This window comes from Mesoplodon densirostris, chromosome 7, assembly GCF_025265405.1.
Source record: "Mesoplodon densirostris isolate mMesDen1 chromosome 7, mMesDen1 primary haplotype, whole genome shotgun sequence".
NCBI classification, from domain to species: Eukaryota; Metazoa; Chordata; class Mammalia; order Artiodactyla; family Ziphiidae; genus Mesoplodon; species Mesoplodon densirostris.
The window spans coordinates 57,447,834-57,463,445 of NC_082667.1; the positions used below are offsets into that span (position 1 = coordinate 57,447,834).

General features: G+C 50.1%; 1 protein-coding gene across 1 annotated transcript in view; it reads right to left on the minus strand.

Moving 5' to 3' along the window:
* The window catches only part of UVRAG (UV radiation resistance associated), a 361,815-nt gene that overhangs the window by 322,574 nt on the left and 23,629 nt on the right, over positions 1–15,612 (minus strand). Inside the window, 2 exon segments of the mRNA XM_060104362.1 lie at positions 9,998–10,172; positions 10,759–10,963. Coding sequence (XP_059960345.1) covers positions 9,998–10,172; positions 10,759–10,963 — 380 coding nt within the window.

Genomic DNA, 15,612 nt, shown 5'->3' on the forward strand with positions numbered 1-15,612 from the left:
TCTCAGCAGATGCAGAAAAAGCATTTGACACAAACAATTTCCATAACGTTGCAAGATACATGATCAATATGCAAAAACTAATTGTATTTCTATACACTAACATGGCAATCTGAAACAAAATTAGGAAACTATTCCATTAACAATAGCATCAAAAAAATAAAATGCTTAAGAATAAATTTAACAGAAGTGCAAGATTTGTACACAGAAAACTACAAACACCATTAAAGGAAGTTAAAGAAAACCTAAATGAATGGGAAAACATCCAGAACACTTAATATTGTTACAATGGCAACATTCACCAAATTGATCTGTCACTTCATATGCAACGTCTATCAAAACCCTGGCTGCCTTTTTTTGCAAACATTAACAAGCCAATCCTAAAATTCATATGGAAATGCAAGGGACACAGAATAACCAAGACAATCTAAAAGAGAACAAAGTCGGGACTCACATTTCCCGATTTCAAAATTTATTACAAAGCTAATCGAGACAGTGTGCTACTAGAGTAAGTATAGAAATAGAGATGAGTGGAATAGAACTGAGAATCCAGAAATAAACCCTTACATTTATGATCAATTGATTTTGGACAAAAGTGCCAAGACAATTTTATGAGGAAAGAATGGTCTTTTCAACAAACGGTGCTGGGATAACTGGATATCCAAAAGAATGGAAATGCAAAAGAATGAAGTGGAACCCTACCTCAACCATACACAAAAATTAACTCAAAATAGTCCAGATGGGGTTCCCTGGTGGCGCAGTGGTTAAGAATCCTCCTGCCAGTGCAGGGGACACGGGTTTGAGCCCTGGTCCGGGACGATCCCACATGCCGCGGAGCAAATAAGCCCTCAAGCCACAATTACTGAGCCTGGGTGCCACGACTACTGAAGCCACATGCCTAGAGCCTGTGCTCCGAAACAAAGAGAAGCCACCGTAATGAGAAGCCGAGAAGCCTGTGCACCGCAACGAAGAGTAGCCCCCGCTCGCTGCAACTAGAGAAAGTCTGTGTGCAGCAGCAAAGACCCAACACAGCCAAAAATAAAATAAATAAAATAAATAACTTTATTTAAAAAATAGTCCAGAGATCTAAATGTAGCAGCTAAGAACTCTAAAACGTTTAGAAGAAAACATAGTAGTAAATCTTTGTGACCTTGGATTAGGCTGTGGCTTCTTAGATATGAAAGCACACACTACAAAAACAAAAAACAAAAAACCTAGATAAATTTGATTACACCAAAATGAAAAACTTTCATGCTCCAAAGGACAAATGGTACATGATTCATGAAACATGCTACATCACAGACACACCTTCAAAACTTTATGCTAAATCTAAGAAGCCAGACACGAAAGGCCACCTGTAGAATTCCACTTGTAGAAAATGTCCAAAACAGGAAAATTCATATAGACAGACAGTAGGTTAGTGATTAGTTTTTAGCCAGGGCCTGACGGGAAGGGTAATGAGGAATAACTGCTAACTGGTATGGGATTACTTTTGGTGGTGATGAAATTGTTCTGGAATTAGAGAGTGGTGATTGATGCACAACTTTGCGAATATACTAAAACCCGCTGAATTATATACTTCATTTTTAAAAATATATATATATTCCTTTTTTCTTGAATTTTATTTTACTCTTTTATACAGCAGGTTCTTATTAGTTATCTATTTTATACATATTAGTGTATACGTGTCAATCCCAATCTCCCAATTCATCCCACCACCACTACCACCCCCCCACTTCCCCCTTGGTGTCCATACGTTTGTTCTCTGCATCTGTGTCTCTATTTCTGCCTTGCAAACCGGTTCATCTGTACCATTTTTCTAGATTCCACATATACGCGTTAATATACAATATTTGTTTTTCTCTCTCTGACTTACATCACTCTGTATGACAGGCTTTAGGTCCATTCACGTCTCTACAAATGGCCCAATTTCATTTCTTTTTATGACTGAGTAATATTCCATTGTATATATGTACCACATCTTCTTTATCCATTTGTCTGTCGATGGACACTTAGGTTGCTTCCATGTTCTGGCTATTGTAAATAGAGCTGCAATGAACATTGTGGTACGTGACTCTTTTTGAATTATAGTTTTCTCGGGGTATATGCCTAGTAGTGGTATTGCTGGGTTGTATGGTAGTTCTATTTTTAGTTTTTTGAGGAACTTCCATACTGTTCCTCATAGTGGCTGTATCAATTTACATTCCCACCAACAGTGCAAGAGGGTTCCCTTTTCTCCACGCCCTCTCCAGCATTTGTAGTTTATAGATTTTCTGATGATGCCCATTCTAACTGGTGTGAGGTGATACCTCATTGTAGTTTTGATTTGCGTTTCTCTAATAATTAGTGATGTTGAGCAGCTTTTCATGTGCCTCTTGGCCATCTGTATGTCTTCTTTGGACAAATGTCTATTTAGGTCTTCTGCCCATTTTTTGACTGAGTTGTTTGTTTTTTTAATATTGAGCTGCATGAGCTGTTTATATATTTTGGAGATTTTATCCACTGATTCATTTGCAAATATTTTCTCCCATTCTGAGGGTTGTCTTTTCGTCTTGTTTATAGTTTCCTGTGCAAAAGCTTTTAAGTTTCATTAGGTCCCATTTGTTTGTTTTTATTTCCATTACTCTGGGAGGTGGGTCAAAAAAGATCTTGCTGTGATTTATGTCAAAGAGTCCTCTTCCCACGTTCTCCTCTAAGAGTTTTATAGTGTCTGGTCTTACATTTAGGTCTTTAATCCAGTTTGAGTTTATATTTGTGTGTGGTGCTAGGGAGTGTTCTAATTTCATTCTTTTACATGGAGCTGTCCAGTTTTCCCAGCACCACTTATTGACGAGACTTGTCTTTTCTCCATTGTATATCCTTGCCTCCTTTGTCATAGATTAGTTGACTGTAGTACTTTAAAAGGATGGGCTTTATGATACATGAATTATATCTCAGTAAAGCTTTTATTTAAAAAAAAAATAAGGAAGCCTGGCCACTTTGCTGCAGGAACAGTGAGCTGGAGAGAGGCCTGGAAACAGGGAGCTCAATTTAATAGGTCCGGGAGACCCAGTAAGGGTATGATGATGATGATGATGATCAGAGCTATTATTTCCTGTTGAGAGAGCTGGATGAATACATCTTATTTTTATATCATATATTTAGATACCTATTATCTCATTTACTCAGGAATATAGATTATTCCCATTTACAGATGAGGAAGCTGAGGTTCAGAAAGGTTAAGTGACATGATAATGCAGCTGGTAAGGGCAGTGTCACAGGCTGGATCCCACACTCATTCGTATATGTTATCAGGGATGAGAAAGGAGGGAATGATTTGAGAGACAAAAATGTCAGCAGCAGCAGCAGCAAGCAGCTATCGGAGTGGGGCAGGGAAGGGGGAGGAGAGAAGAGCCCACCACGACTGGAGGCTGGTTGTGCTGATGGTGGGCAGTAGTGACATCTAGAACCTAGACAGGGAATATAAAAGGAGGCAAAGGTTTTTTAGAAGATGAGTGCTTTACGTTTCTGTCGCCCTTATTACATTTCAAGCACCTGAGAACAGGGGACATTCAATTTGGAAGCCCCTCGTTCCCTGTCAAGAGGAGGAATTCGGTGAGTGTTGATTCGCTGAGTAATTAGGGGCAAGTCTGTTGGCCTTTCTGTGCCAAGTTTCCCCGATTAGGAGGAATTGCTCACGGTGAATGCTAAATTTCTGTCTATCTCTCAGCTTTTGGGAGTCTGTGATTCTATCTATCTCTAGCTTCTAGCCCTGGGTAGGAGCTAGATAAGCGTCAAAATGGGAAAAGAAAGCTTAGGAAGCTGCGCAGCGTTTGCCTCAGACCTATCCTCGGTGCCCCCTAGTGGCCATATCTGGGAACAACAAGCAGAATCATGGATCTGACCTTCAGGCTGAGACAGCAGCCCCACTCCCACCGTCCAAAGGCAGAGGGTCTTCTGGAAAGGGAGTTTCCAGTTCCCTCTCCCAAGCTAACAACTCCCAACCCAAGGCAATCAATGTTCATAGCATTTACCTAGAGTTCCCCACACACAGCTTAGAGCGAGGCATGGCTCTGCTCTGCACAGCTGGCTGCTGGACACGCTTGCTATTTGCAGGGGATGGGTTATAGAGCCCCCACCCCCACTCCACTCCCCTCCCTCCAGTGGATAGCAAAATGAGAGGATGCTCAAGTCCCTCATGTAAAATAGAGCAGTACAGCTGGCGCTATGCATCTGCAGATGCAAAACCCATGGATACAGAGGGCCGAACTTACGTTGCCCTGGGTGGCCCCTCCAAGATTTGGGGCCTGGTTATTGTTCCTGTTCTTAGGCAGAGATGGTGGAGTTCCCTGATGCACAGTAGGTATCCAATCTTCACAAAATTAACGCTGAGAATAATGGCCTATGTTTGTGGGTTGGCCTAGTTTAGCCTGGAGCCAGATGATGAGGGTCATGGCTAGCCTCAGGCTGGGGCTGGTTTGGGGCTGAGATGCATCAGAAAATGGGCCTTTCCTCCATCCTAAAGGAAATGTCTGTCCTCTAACCTGGGCTCTGTCGCCTGAGGCCTAAGACTTGCTTGGAGCTACAGAATCTAGCCTCTGATGGCCTCCAGGGCACCTCTTCTCTGCCCTGCCCTCCTCCCCACCGAAAAACTCCGGAGAAGCCAGCTCCCTGCCCTTCCATGGGAAGCCCCACTGCAGACCTCTCTACCGCCACCTCTCAGTGGTTCAAATCGGCAGCCTCCCCAATTTGCACTTGCTGCTCTGCCCTTCAACTCCTTCCTGGCAAATTTCCAGTCACCCATTGAGTCTCAGCTCAGGCTGAGGCCCCAGATCAATGAGGCAGCCCAGATTGGATTAGGGGCCTCTCCATCACAGCTCTGACCACCCTGCATATCCTCAGCTGTTTCCAATGTTTGTTTCTGCTCCCACGCAGCCAGCTCACTGCTTCTGGCACAGAGGAATGGTCCCTGAGGTGAACGGTAAAGACAGGCATTAGGTAGTGGAAAGTGGGAAAGTCACTTTAGTCTCAGGTGGGAAGGGTTCCCCCAGGTACTTGGTACTCACTGAACTGAATGGAATGAGAAGAGAGAGAGGTGGCATGTTGTGAGATCCAGGTGTGGTATGGAATCACTAGAGTGACAGCAAGCCAGGCCTTCCTCTTTGTGGTATAACTGAGGCCAGGGGCAAGGAACATGGTTGAGTGATCCATATGGACCTTTCTAGCTCAGCTATTCTAGGACCTTACAGCAGGACAGTAGCCTTTACCAGAGGTGGAAGGCAGCTGTGAAGGGGCTCCAGTGAGCCCTGCCTCCTGGCATTCACTCCACATGTAATCCTCAAGAGTGTGAGCCGGACATAGTGACTTGCATCTAATGAAGAGAATATGGCAAAAGGGATAGGTTGTCACTTCCAAGATTAGGTTATAGAAGACTGTGGCTTCTGTTTGCACTCCCTCTGGTTCTTCTTGCTTACTCTCTCTGATGCAGCCAGCTGCCACGCTGTGAGCTACTCTACAGAAAGGCAAGGAAGTGGGAGTGGCCTCTGGTCAAAGCCAGTGAGGAGGTGAATCCTGCCAACAGCCAAAAGAATGACCTTGGAAGTGGATCCTCCCCTGTCAAGCCTTGGGATGATCACAGCCCGGCTGATACCTTGATTTCAGCCTTGTGTGAGACCCTGAAGCAGAGGGCCCAGCTAAGCTGTACCTTGATTACTGACCCTCAGAAAGTGGACACTGTTGTTTGCAGCTACTAAGTTCTGTCTTTTTCTTTCTTTTTTTTTTTTTTTATGGCTGCGCTGCAGTGGCATGTGGGATCTTAGTTCCCCAACCAGGAATAGAACCCGTGCCCCTTGCATTGGAAGCACAGAGTCTTAACCACTGGACTGCCAGGGACGTCCCAACAGCCACTACGTTTTGGAGTAATTTATTACACAGCAATTAATAACTAATACACCACACAGGGCCATGTGGGCCAAAGAAGCAAGGGGGAGAGGGCTCAGCAGGCAGCCTGGTGGGGCAGTGGTCTCCCCAAGTGTCAGCGGCAAGATGCAGATGCGGCCCCTGCAATAACTCATAGAGGACACTCATTTTCATTTATTCATTTAGGAATATACAAAAGTCTGACATGGTATAATGATCTCATCAAGAGAAAACAGAATACACAAAGGACTAGATTTCCTCCCTGGCCCCCTCTCAGAAAGGCACAAATATATGAGGTTTGGGTTCGGGCAACTTCTGTTCTGGACCAATCTGCTGCTCAGAAGGCCAGTCCCTCTGTAAACAGGAAATGGGACCCCCCACCCACATCCACTACTGAGGGTGTGGGTTAAGCAAACCTAGGCCACTGAGAAGCATGTGATTTAGGCCAATGCAGGGTCTGTGCTGGGTTCATGTCGTCAGCTCCCTGAGGAAAACCAGTACTCCAACCAGAACGTGGTGGGGCTTGATAATCCAAGAGATGATTAAACTGGACAGCTCCATTCCCCAGCCTGGGATCACCGCCACCTCCATCCTCTCTCTGGAGGCCAGTCCAGGCTCAGATTTCAGAGACTGGGGCCGTGGGGGGTGGCAGAAAGGAGAAGTGAGCTTGAATATTCCAGATGTTTATCCCTGAGCTCTTCAAAATGGGGACCCCTGTTCCCTCTGAGTCTTCCCCTTGGCAGAAGCAGCTGGTCCTGCAGTCAAGCTTGGGGTAGCCGGCAGTAGAGATGTTTGTATTAGAGGAAGCTTCTGGCCCCTCATCCCCCAGGGACAAAGGGCAAATAATCTAAGTGGCCTGAGTCACTAATGGCTGTCCTTCTTCCCCAGTTAACCAGGACTGAGTTTTCTCTGTAATTTTGGGAAGGGGAGAAGAGGGGTTGGTTGAGAAACCATGAAGGCCCAGATGGGTCAGCCGCCACCTAGAACAGGACAAATTGGAAGTGAAAGAGCTTGAAATATTCACTTTTTCCTTCTTAAAAAAGACCTAACATTGTACTGGTTTAACAAAATTATTATAATTTCTTTTAAAAAAAACCCCAGACACCCATGATGCTTCCACATTTACAGAACAAAGAGCACTAGAGAACTTGGTAGAAAACGATTTGCAGCTGGTTCCTCCCAGAAGCTGTCCCCTGCGGACAGGCTCAGTTCACTTCCAGGACCTCGGTCTCCGGGAGGCCGAACTTGGTCTTGTGCTGGTCGAAGAGCTTCACCAGGGCTTCCACGTACATGGCGTGGTACAGGTCGACGTCCTGCTGGGTCGGGTGCTCCAGCTTGGGGGTAGTGATGGGCTCACCCACTGCAGGGATGGGGCAGACGCCTCTGGTTAGTCAGTACCATTCGGCCCACCCCCCGCCCCCCGGGCATCCACCATAATGCCGATGGTAGCGACCCTGAGCTACTTGCCAGCCGCCTGTCAGGAACTGTGCTGAATATGCTCCATTTCAGGCTGTCCCTTTTACAGGTGAGAAGACTGGGGCCCAGGGCTATGGGAAGGGACCTGCCCAAGGCCACATAGCCACTAAGCAGCAGGTAGGATCAAGTCCAGCTGTAACCACAGTACTCAGCTGGGAGCTCCTGTGAGAGGTGTGGGATCAGGTAATGGCTTTGCTTTTGCCCTGCTCTGGGCACGTCACTTCACCTCTCTGCGCCTTAGTTTCCTCACCTATCACGTGGGGATCCTTCCTTATGCCACAGCAGGGAAAATCCAGAATCCTAACCACTAGGACACCAGGAAACTCCCCAGTTTTCCATTCTTAAGGTGAGGGGCAAACTCCTTCACACTGTCTACTAGACCCCGTCCCTCTCCAGACACCCTGTGCCTGGAAATGTCCCTGCCACCTCACAGACAGCAGACCTGGTGTGGGATTTGTGGATAACAAGAGTCAAGGGTGAGTCTAGGCTGTGTGACCTAAAATGCAGGAAGTTGATCTCCCTGGAAAAAGTACAAAGCAAAACATCTGGCCCTGATAAGAACTCAAAGTATCTATGTGAGCTTTGGCCCCTGAAGTCCATGGCTTGCGGCCTCCATGCTCTTATGTGAGCTCTAGATTGTGAACCATTAACAGATACACACACACACACATACTCCTACAATAGATAATTCTTTGGAATCCTCTAAGTTGTCTCACATGAACGCAAAACAACACAGCTGGGGGCGAAGTGCAGCCAGTTTTTTTGCTACACTTCTCACAGGCTTCTGCTCCAGTCATATTGATTTTCATCTGTTCCTCAAAAATCTATACGGTCTTGCTGCGGGAACCTCCTTTAGGCTATTGTTTCTGACAAAAAGTCTCTTCCTCCCCTCTTTTTCAGGATAATTCCTATTCAGCTAATAGTGTAAGAGTCACAGGGACTTCCCTGGTGGCGCAGTGGTTAAGAATCTGCCTGCCAATGCAGGGGACACGGGTTCGAGCCCTGGTCCGGGAAGATCCCACATGCCGCGGAGCAGCTAAGCCCATGCGCCACTACTACTGAAGCCCGTGTGCCACAACTACTGAAGCCCGTGTGCCTATAGCCCATGCTCCACAACAAGAGAAGCCACCATAATGAGAAGCCCATGCACCACAACGAAGAGTAGCCCCCGCTCGCCGCAACTAGAGAAAGCCCATGCGCAGCAACCAAGACCCAACACAACCAAAAGTAAAAAAATAAATTTATATAAAAAAAAAGAGTCACCTCCTCCCTGGGGTCCATTATGACCCTCAAGAGCACCCTGCACATCCTCCTCACACCCCCTATTGGTCTTTGCTGTAAGGGGGTCTTCCCTGATAGACTTGGGCTCTGAAAACACAGAATTGCTGAGTCCTGTTTTCTCATCTAGCACAGCTTAGCTCGTGGTAATGGAACTACCCCCCTCCCCCTCCCCCAATGATCATTCCCATCAGCGCCCAAACAGGTCCACGTCCTCATGGTTCAGAGCATGGACATCAGAGCCAGGGATGGATTTGAATCCTAACTCTGCCACTAAACTAGCTGTGGCACCCGAGTTCAGGGTCTGGAGGAAGGGGGGCTCACCCACGGTGGTGATGGGCTTGGAGTAGGGCACCAGCCCCCAGGTGTCGGAGGAGAAGAGGCCTCGGCCATGGAAGATGCACGGGGCGAAGCCAATGTACTTCTGGAACTTTTTCTGGACCCATCGGCCCCAGGAGCCCTCCTCAAAGATCACCTGCTTGTACACCTCATTCTCCCCGAAGGAGTAGGTGGGAACCAGGTCGGCTCTGGAAGGGAGAGGCCAGGGTCTGTCATAGCCCAATCACTGGCTTCAGTTCCTCCTGGCAGCCCTAGAGGCCCCAGACACCAGCCGAACTCCCCTCCGTCAGGGGGGTACAAGAATCACCCGGGAGACTCCAAACCACATGTCCCCTCACTGCCAGATGGGGACAGGCCCTCTGCCCCTGTTAGTGACTGGGGAGCATGTCAGGGCTTTACAGTGTGGCCCTGACCAGGTCACTATAGCCTCACTCAGTTTTCTCAAATGGAAAATGGGGATGGCAACCCTGCAGGATTTTGCAGGAGAATCAAATGGGACCGTAGAAGTAAATGCGCTTTGTCCAGTGAAATGTGCTGAACAGGTGGCTGGCTATCCAGAATGTACCCCTAGAAAAGGTCAGAGAAATCCAAGCTGCCTAGCTCCTCTCTGTCTGTCCTCAGGGTTACCCCTCCAAGAAGGCTTCCTTGATGTTTCGGGCCACAACATCCTCCTTCCTGGCCTTTCGCTCTCCTAGCTGCATAACACGCTCTGGCCCTGGGGCACAGCGCTGCCTCTGTGCTTGGCTGGCCTCTCAGCCCACCTACCAGGGCCCAGGAGACCCAGGCTGTATCTTTGCCCACTAGGCCACCCAGCCTGAGCTTGGGCAACCCTGGCCTGAACCTCTGGGCTCCAACCTCCCCTTCCCCACAGGATAGCTAACCTCCTTCTCTGCCTTCCTGGGGTCTGGGTTCTGCCTTCAGGAGGCAAGGAGCTGCTGCCCTGGGCTGCGCAGAGCTGTTGATGGGTGTGCGCATGCATGTGCACACACGTGTTCTGGGAGGCACTCACCCATGGTGCAGGGCCAGTTTCACAAAGCCCTTGCGATTGCGCAAGGTGACTGCATTCTTGCCAGGCATGGAGCTCAGGGACTCGGCCGCGCCCCCCACCACGATGATGATGGCATTGCCGCTCCCATTCTTTGAAAGCAAGTAGTCTATGGTGTCCCGGTTCACAGGGCAGATGCCTGGGGAGTGGAGGAGGGACACACAGTCAGGGCTGCCCGTGGATGCACTCCCTACCCCCTGCACATGGTCAAATATAGACAGAGCTGTGGACCTGGGTCCCAGACCTCACCCAGCCACTTGGAAGTATGGCCCCACATAAGCCATTCTTTTTTCTGAGCCTCAGCTTACTTATCTGTAAAGTGGGGACAATGACACAAGGTTGTTTAGGGAATGCATTCATTTGGCAAACGTTCCCTGAGGTCCTAACTGTGTCATGCTGGTGCCAGGTGCTAGGGAATCCCAGTAAGTCAGGCTGCTGGGGATCAAGGTGGGTGGATAATGAGAGTCACGGACGATGATTAAGTCGTGCAAAGGGCAGCACAGGGGCTGGGGATGCCCAGAAAAAGGGTCAGAGAAGGCTTCCTAGGGAAGATGTTATCCTAGTTGAACCTGGAATATTGTATGAACAGCTCTCCCACTCAGCCCTGACCCACTGTGCCTCAGCAGGCCACATCTCCAACACAGGACCAGGCACCAGGGCACGGTGGGTTGGCTTCCTGGCCAATGGAGTGGCTCAGGCAGGGGCACACAGAGGTGGATTCTCACCTCCAGACATCAGGTACTCCCGCAGCACTGGCATCCTGAAGTTGCCAGCCAGCGTGGCCAGGTAGGGCCTTATGCCGGGGAACTTCTTGCTCACTTCTGTGGCCTCCGTGCTGAAGTTGCAGAAGGCACCCAGGCCCATGATGCCATGGGGGTGGTATCCAAAGATGTAGTTCCTGGTGGTCAGCAGGTTGTGTGTCTTCACCAGCTGCAGGGAAGACCTCAGGTCAGAGGAAGCTGGCCAAGAGAGGAGTACTGGGGCACACCCAGAGGTAGGGGAGGCACTAGGTGTGCCCTGGCCCCTGGAAGCCTGGGCCTGTAGGACTGGACTGACTCTCTCCTCTGACCTCAGTCTCTCATCACTGGGTTCTCAGTGCCGGGTACTTGGTAGTCACCATTTGGACTTCGAGTCCCTGGGAAGGGGGTGGGAAACTTTCTCCCTCATTCCCCTTATTTCTCCAGCCGAACACACCAGGTCCTCTTAATTGCACTCTGCCAGCCTCCTGCATTCCCTCCCTCTGGCCCATCCTCCTCACCACAGCCAGAGTGATTGCTCTAAAACCCCAGTGCAACTCCTGTCACTCTCAGATAAAGAGGGATGTCCAGCTTCCATTGGCATAAAGTCCAAGTCCCTTTCTTTGGCCAGAGAAGGGACAGTGCAGCTGGCCTGAATGGAAACCTTCTTCCAGGCAGCCGGACTCGGCTCAGGCTCTGATGCAGGAAGCAGAAGGACAGGCCACAGCCCTTGTGCCAGCCACACTAGGGGCAGGGGAGGTCAGCTGTACAGCTGGAGTAGCTCACCTGCGGTGCTATCAACAAAGCTGTCCTGGATGCTCTAAAGGATGATTGGCTTCCTGCCCTGGGACTGGTGGCTTGGACGGTGGGTTGGATGGTGCAAAGTTTCCCTAAACCCTGAGCAGCAAGAGGCACTGACCCAGTATTATAGGAAACATGATGGGGTGGAGGGTGCTGAGAGGGATGGAGAGGATTGGCATCTTGTTCAGAAAAACATCACTTTTTTTTAGGATTAGAAAACTAATGAATAATCAGAGAATTTTAAAAATATGGGAAAGTAGGAAGAAAATCCAAAGAACCTGTCATACCTCCATCCAGATAAGCCACTCTGACATGTTCAGCTTTTTTTCTACTCAAATAGACACATGTTCTTTTTTAAAAACCACAAAACTGAGGTCATATGGTTATGATTTTTAAATAATTACCTCCCAAGCATATCATGGCGATTTTTCCTTATCAAAATCCCTCAGTAACATGTCTTCTCACAGCTATGCTACATGGAATAGAATTGTAATCAAACCCTGACTGATGGGCCTTTAAAAAGCTTCTACAATTTCCCTCAGAAATAATGCTTCCATAAATACCTTATTTTTGTCCTCACGTCTGCTTGCATTCTTGAGACAAACATCAAGAAAGACAGTTCCTGGGGCTTCCCTGGTGGCGCAGTGGTTGGGAGTCTGCCTGCCGATGCAGGGGACACGGGTTCGTGCCCCGATCCCGGAAGATCCCACGTGCCGCGGAGCGGCTGGGCCCGCGAGCCATGGCCGCGGAGCCTGTGTGTCCGGAGCCTGTGCTCCGCAACGGGAGAGGCCACAGCAGTGAGAGGCCCGCATACAGAAAAAAAAAAAAAAAAAAAAAAAGAAAGACAGTTCCTGGGTCAAAGGGTATGACTGTTTTGGTCCGGTGGGCTGCCCTGCCTCTGGAGAAGCGGTACTGATGACATTCCCACCTTCAGTGCTTCAAGGTTCCCCCTGCCCTGCGCTGGTGCCAGCTGGAGCGGAGCCCCTGACCACTGGCAGAAGGTCAAGAGCCTGGCTTTTCTATGACTCCAGATTTGGGAACTCCCTGACTGGGGGAAGAACCTCGCGCTCAGTTTGGGGGTCTGGGGTGGTGCTGGTGGTTGGCCTCCGGGAAACTGAAATCTGAATCTTCAGGTGATGGAGGCCAGAAGGGGATGGGAGTGAGGGTGGCTGGCACCCCTCCCAGCTCTGTAAGTGCCAGTACATGTGACTGTGAGAAAGACCCCCTGCGTCGTACCCTGTTGCTTGGGGCATTTGTACTCTTTCTCCCGTTTTGCCTTTGGTGAGCAGGTTAAAGCTGCTCAAAATCCCAAGTAATCCTTAGCTGCCCACCACATAAATGGGGAATGGCAGCCGCTGAATCCATGGCCAGGGAGGTGGGGGAAGCCCAGCTTTACAGGAGCTTCGAGAAGTGGTTGTTCTGAGGTTTTGCCGCAGAGAGCAGGTCTGCCTTACCGCGTTAGCTCTCGGGAAAGCCAGAAGGAAAAAGCACCCTGTCCCGGTTTCCATGGGCGAGGAAGGCACTGAGGTGAGAGCGGAGGCAGCCAGTACCACGTTGGAAACTTGCTCCTGAACTGATGGCTGGGCCTGGGAGCCCCCAGCACAGAATGGGGTGGAAGACCCCTGATCTGGGCCATTCCTTTGATTACAAGGTAGAGACTAAGACCTAGAGAAAGGAGTTGCTGCTTCCCCGGAGGTCACAGCAAATCATCCTCCACCTCTAGACTAGGCCACCCAGCTGTGCTTTTCCCCGGACCTGGGATACACATGGGCCACCTGGCGGAACCCTAGCTAGCTCTTTAAATCATTTCCTCCCTCCTCCAAGCCTCTATCTGGTGGGACATTGGTTAAATGAGGTGCCGTGGGGCACAGTGCAGGTTAATGGCCCTTGGTGCAGCACCCAGAAAAGTACGGGCCTCTGATACGGCTTTGATCTGTCTTTCATCTGTCTTCATGCCACACTTCCCTCGCCATGGGTGGACAGAGTGTCCATTCAGGAGGGAGGAGGGAGGACACTGCTGATGAAGACTCTGTTGACATACCTGCTCTCGTGTCCCCTGACTGTTTACCCATGGCAAAGTCTCAGCCCAAGGGGTTGCCCAGGTCAGGCCTGCTGGCTGACATGAGCCTGGGACACATTCCTGGCAAGTCGCCCCTCCCACCCTGCCTCCCCGGGCAGGTAGGGTGTTCAGATAGCCTTGTCCCCACCTGGCACCATACAGAGGAGGAAACTCAGAACCAGAGAGGAACGAAGACTCGCCTAAGCTTACATAGTGGGGCACCACGGCAGGGGAACAAAGGAATGAGAACACAGGTCCTGAAGCAGACACAGCCTTGGTTTCTATACCAGCCCTGCTACTGACTTGCTTTGTGACCTTAGGACAGTCCCTCCTCTCTGGGCCTCAGTAGGTCCATCTGTGAAATGAGGCAGATGGACAGATAGGTGACTGTAAGCTCAGAGAATGTTTCCTAATCTCTTCTCCAAAGATCCTGCCCATCTCTCGAGGAGAGGTGACCCGGGCACTGCCCACTCCTCTTCCAGGTAGCTGGTGGTCCTGGTGGCTGCTGTTAACACATGAGCCCCACCTCTGCTGGGAGAAGGGATGCTCTCTGGGCCAGCTGAGCTGCTCTGGTGGCAAAGAGCAAAGAGCTTCACCAATAAGTGAGTGGGGAGGGGTGGGTGGGCACAGTTAGAAATCATTACCCAACCACTGGCAAGAGGCTGGGAAAAGGGGGTGGGACAGGAGGGTCATACACAACTCCACAGAGCATCAGTCCTGACATCAGGTCACTAAAGCCAAACCCTCCATGCACAGAAGAGGAGCCTGAGGCCCCAAGGGGCAGGGGTGTGGCCAAGGTCAACCAGCAGGCACGAGCAGAGCCCAGGTTGAGGCATAATGCCTCAGGCCCAGCTTGGCTTTGGTCCTGGTGCCTAGGGGCCCTCCCAGGGCCAGCTCACATGTGTCATGTGGCTCCAATTCCCAGCTGTCTTCTTGGAACAGAGGTGAGATAAGGGACACGGGGCTTTGTTTTGGTTCTTCGGGAAGGGCAGAGATCAGTGGGGAAGGGTACCTGCCTGTCCCAGCACTGACCAGCGGTCATCAGGTCATCCTGTTCTGGATGGGGGGAGCTATTGGCCTTGAAGAGGTTTCCTGAGGGGCAGGCCACTCTGGGGCCTGGCCCCCAACGTAAGGGCCCTAGCAGAGAGAAAGAGTACATAATCCCTCACATCCAACCATAATTTACCACTTTTTATCATATGAGCAGCTCCATTTTACAGATGAGGGTAATGAGGCTCAGTGAGCTTGAGAAAGCATGCCCACGGTCCCATGGGCAGAAAGTGACAGAATCTAGCAAGATCCATTAGAGGGTGAGCCCAGCCAAGGGCAGGGACCAGGGCTGACTCTTCTGTGTCCCCGTGCCCTGCGGGGGCCCAGCAGTACACGGGGAGCAACAGTGCTGGCCAGTGAATAGAGTGACAGGGCAGGACCTCAACCCAGGTCTCCAACAGCAAAGCAGAGGGAGGAAGACCCACGGAATGGGGCTCAATCCAGTGGGGAAGTCTGGGATTGGATCTTTCGCAGAGAAACAGGCAGTAGGGATCCAGTGGGAAAGAAACTGGGGCCTGGATTCTAGTACTAGCCTTGGCATGGAATCGCTGTGCAATTGGGACCAGTCCTTGCCCCTCTTTGGGACTCAGTTTCCTCACCTCCAAAATGAGAGGGTTGGGTCCTATGATGCAACATCCTCCCAGCAACAACAGTCTTGGATTCCTTGCAGCCAGAGAGATGGGGTCAGGGAAAGGGAGGAGCAGGAATCCTGACCCCAAAGGTCCTGGGAAAACTGGGCTCAGGCTGGAATGGGCAGAGGGAGCTGGTCCTGTGAGTGCAGTGGAGAAATGTAGGGTTACCTGGCCACCTCCCCCAGGCAGCATGCCAGGATGTCTCAGTTGCTGACTCACAACAGCAAACATACACCACCCTGCGTCATGCACACTTCCACATGCAAACATGCTCCCTCCACTTTCAAACCCCACCGATTT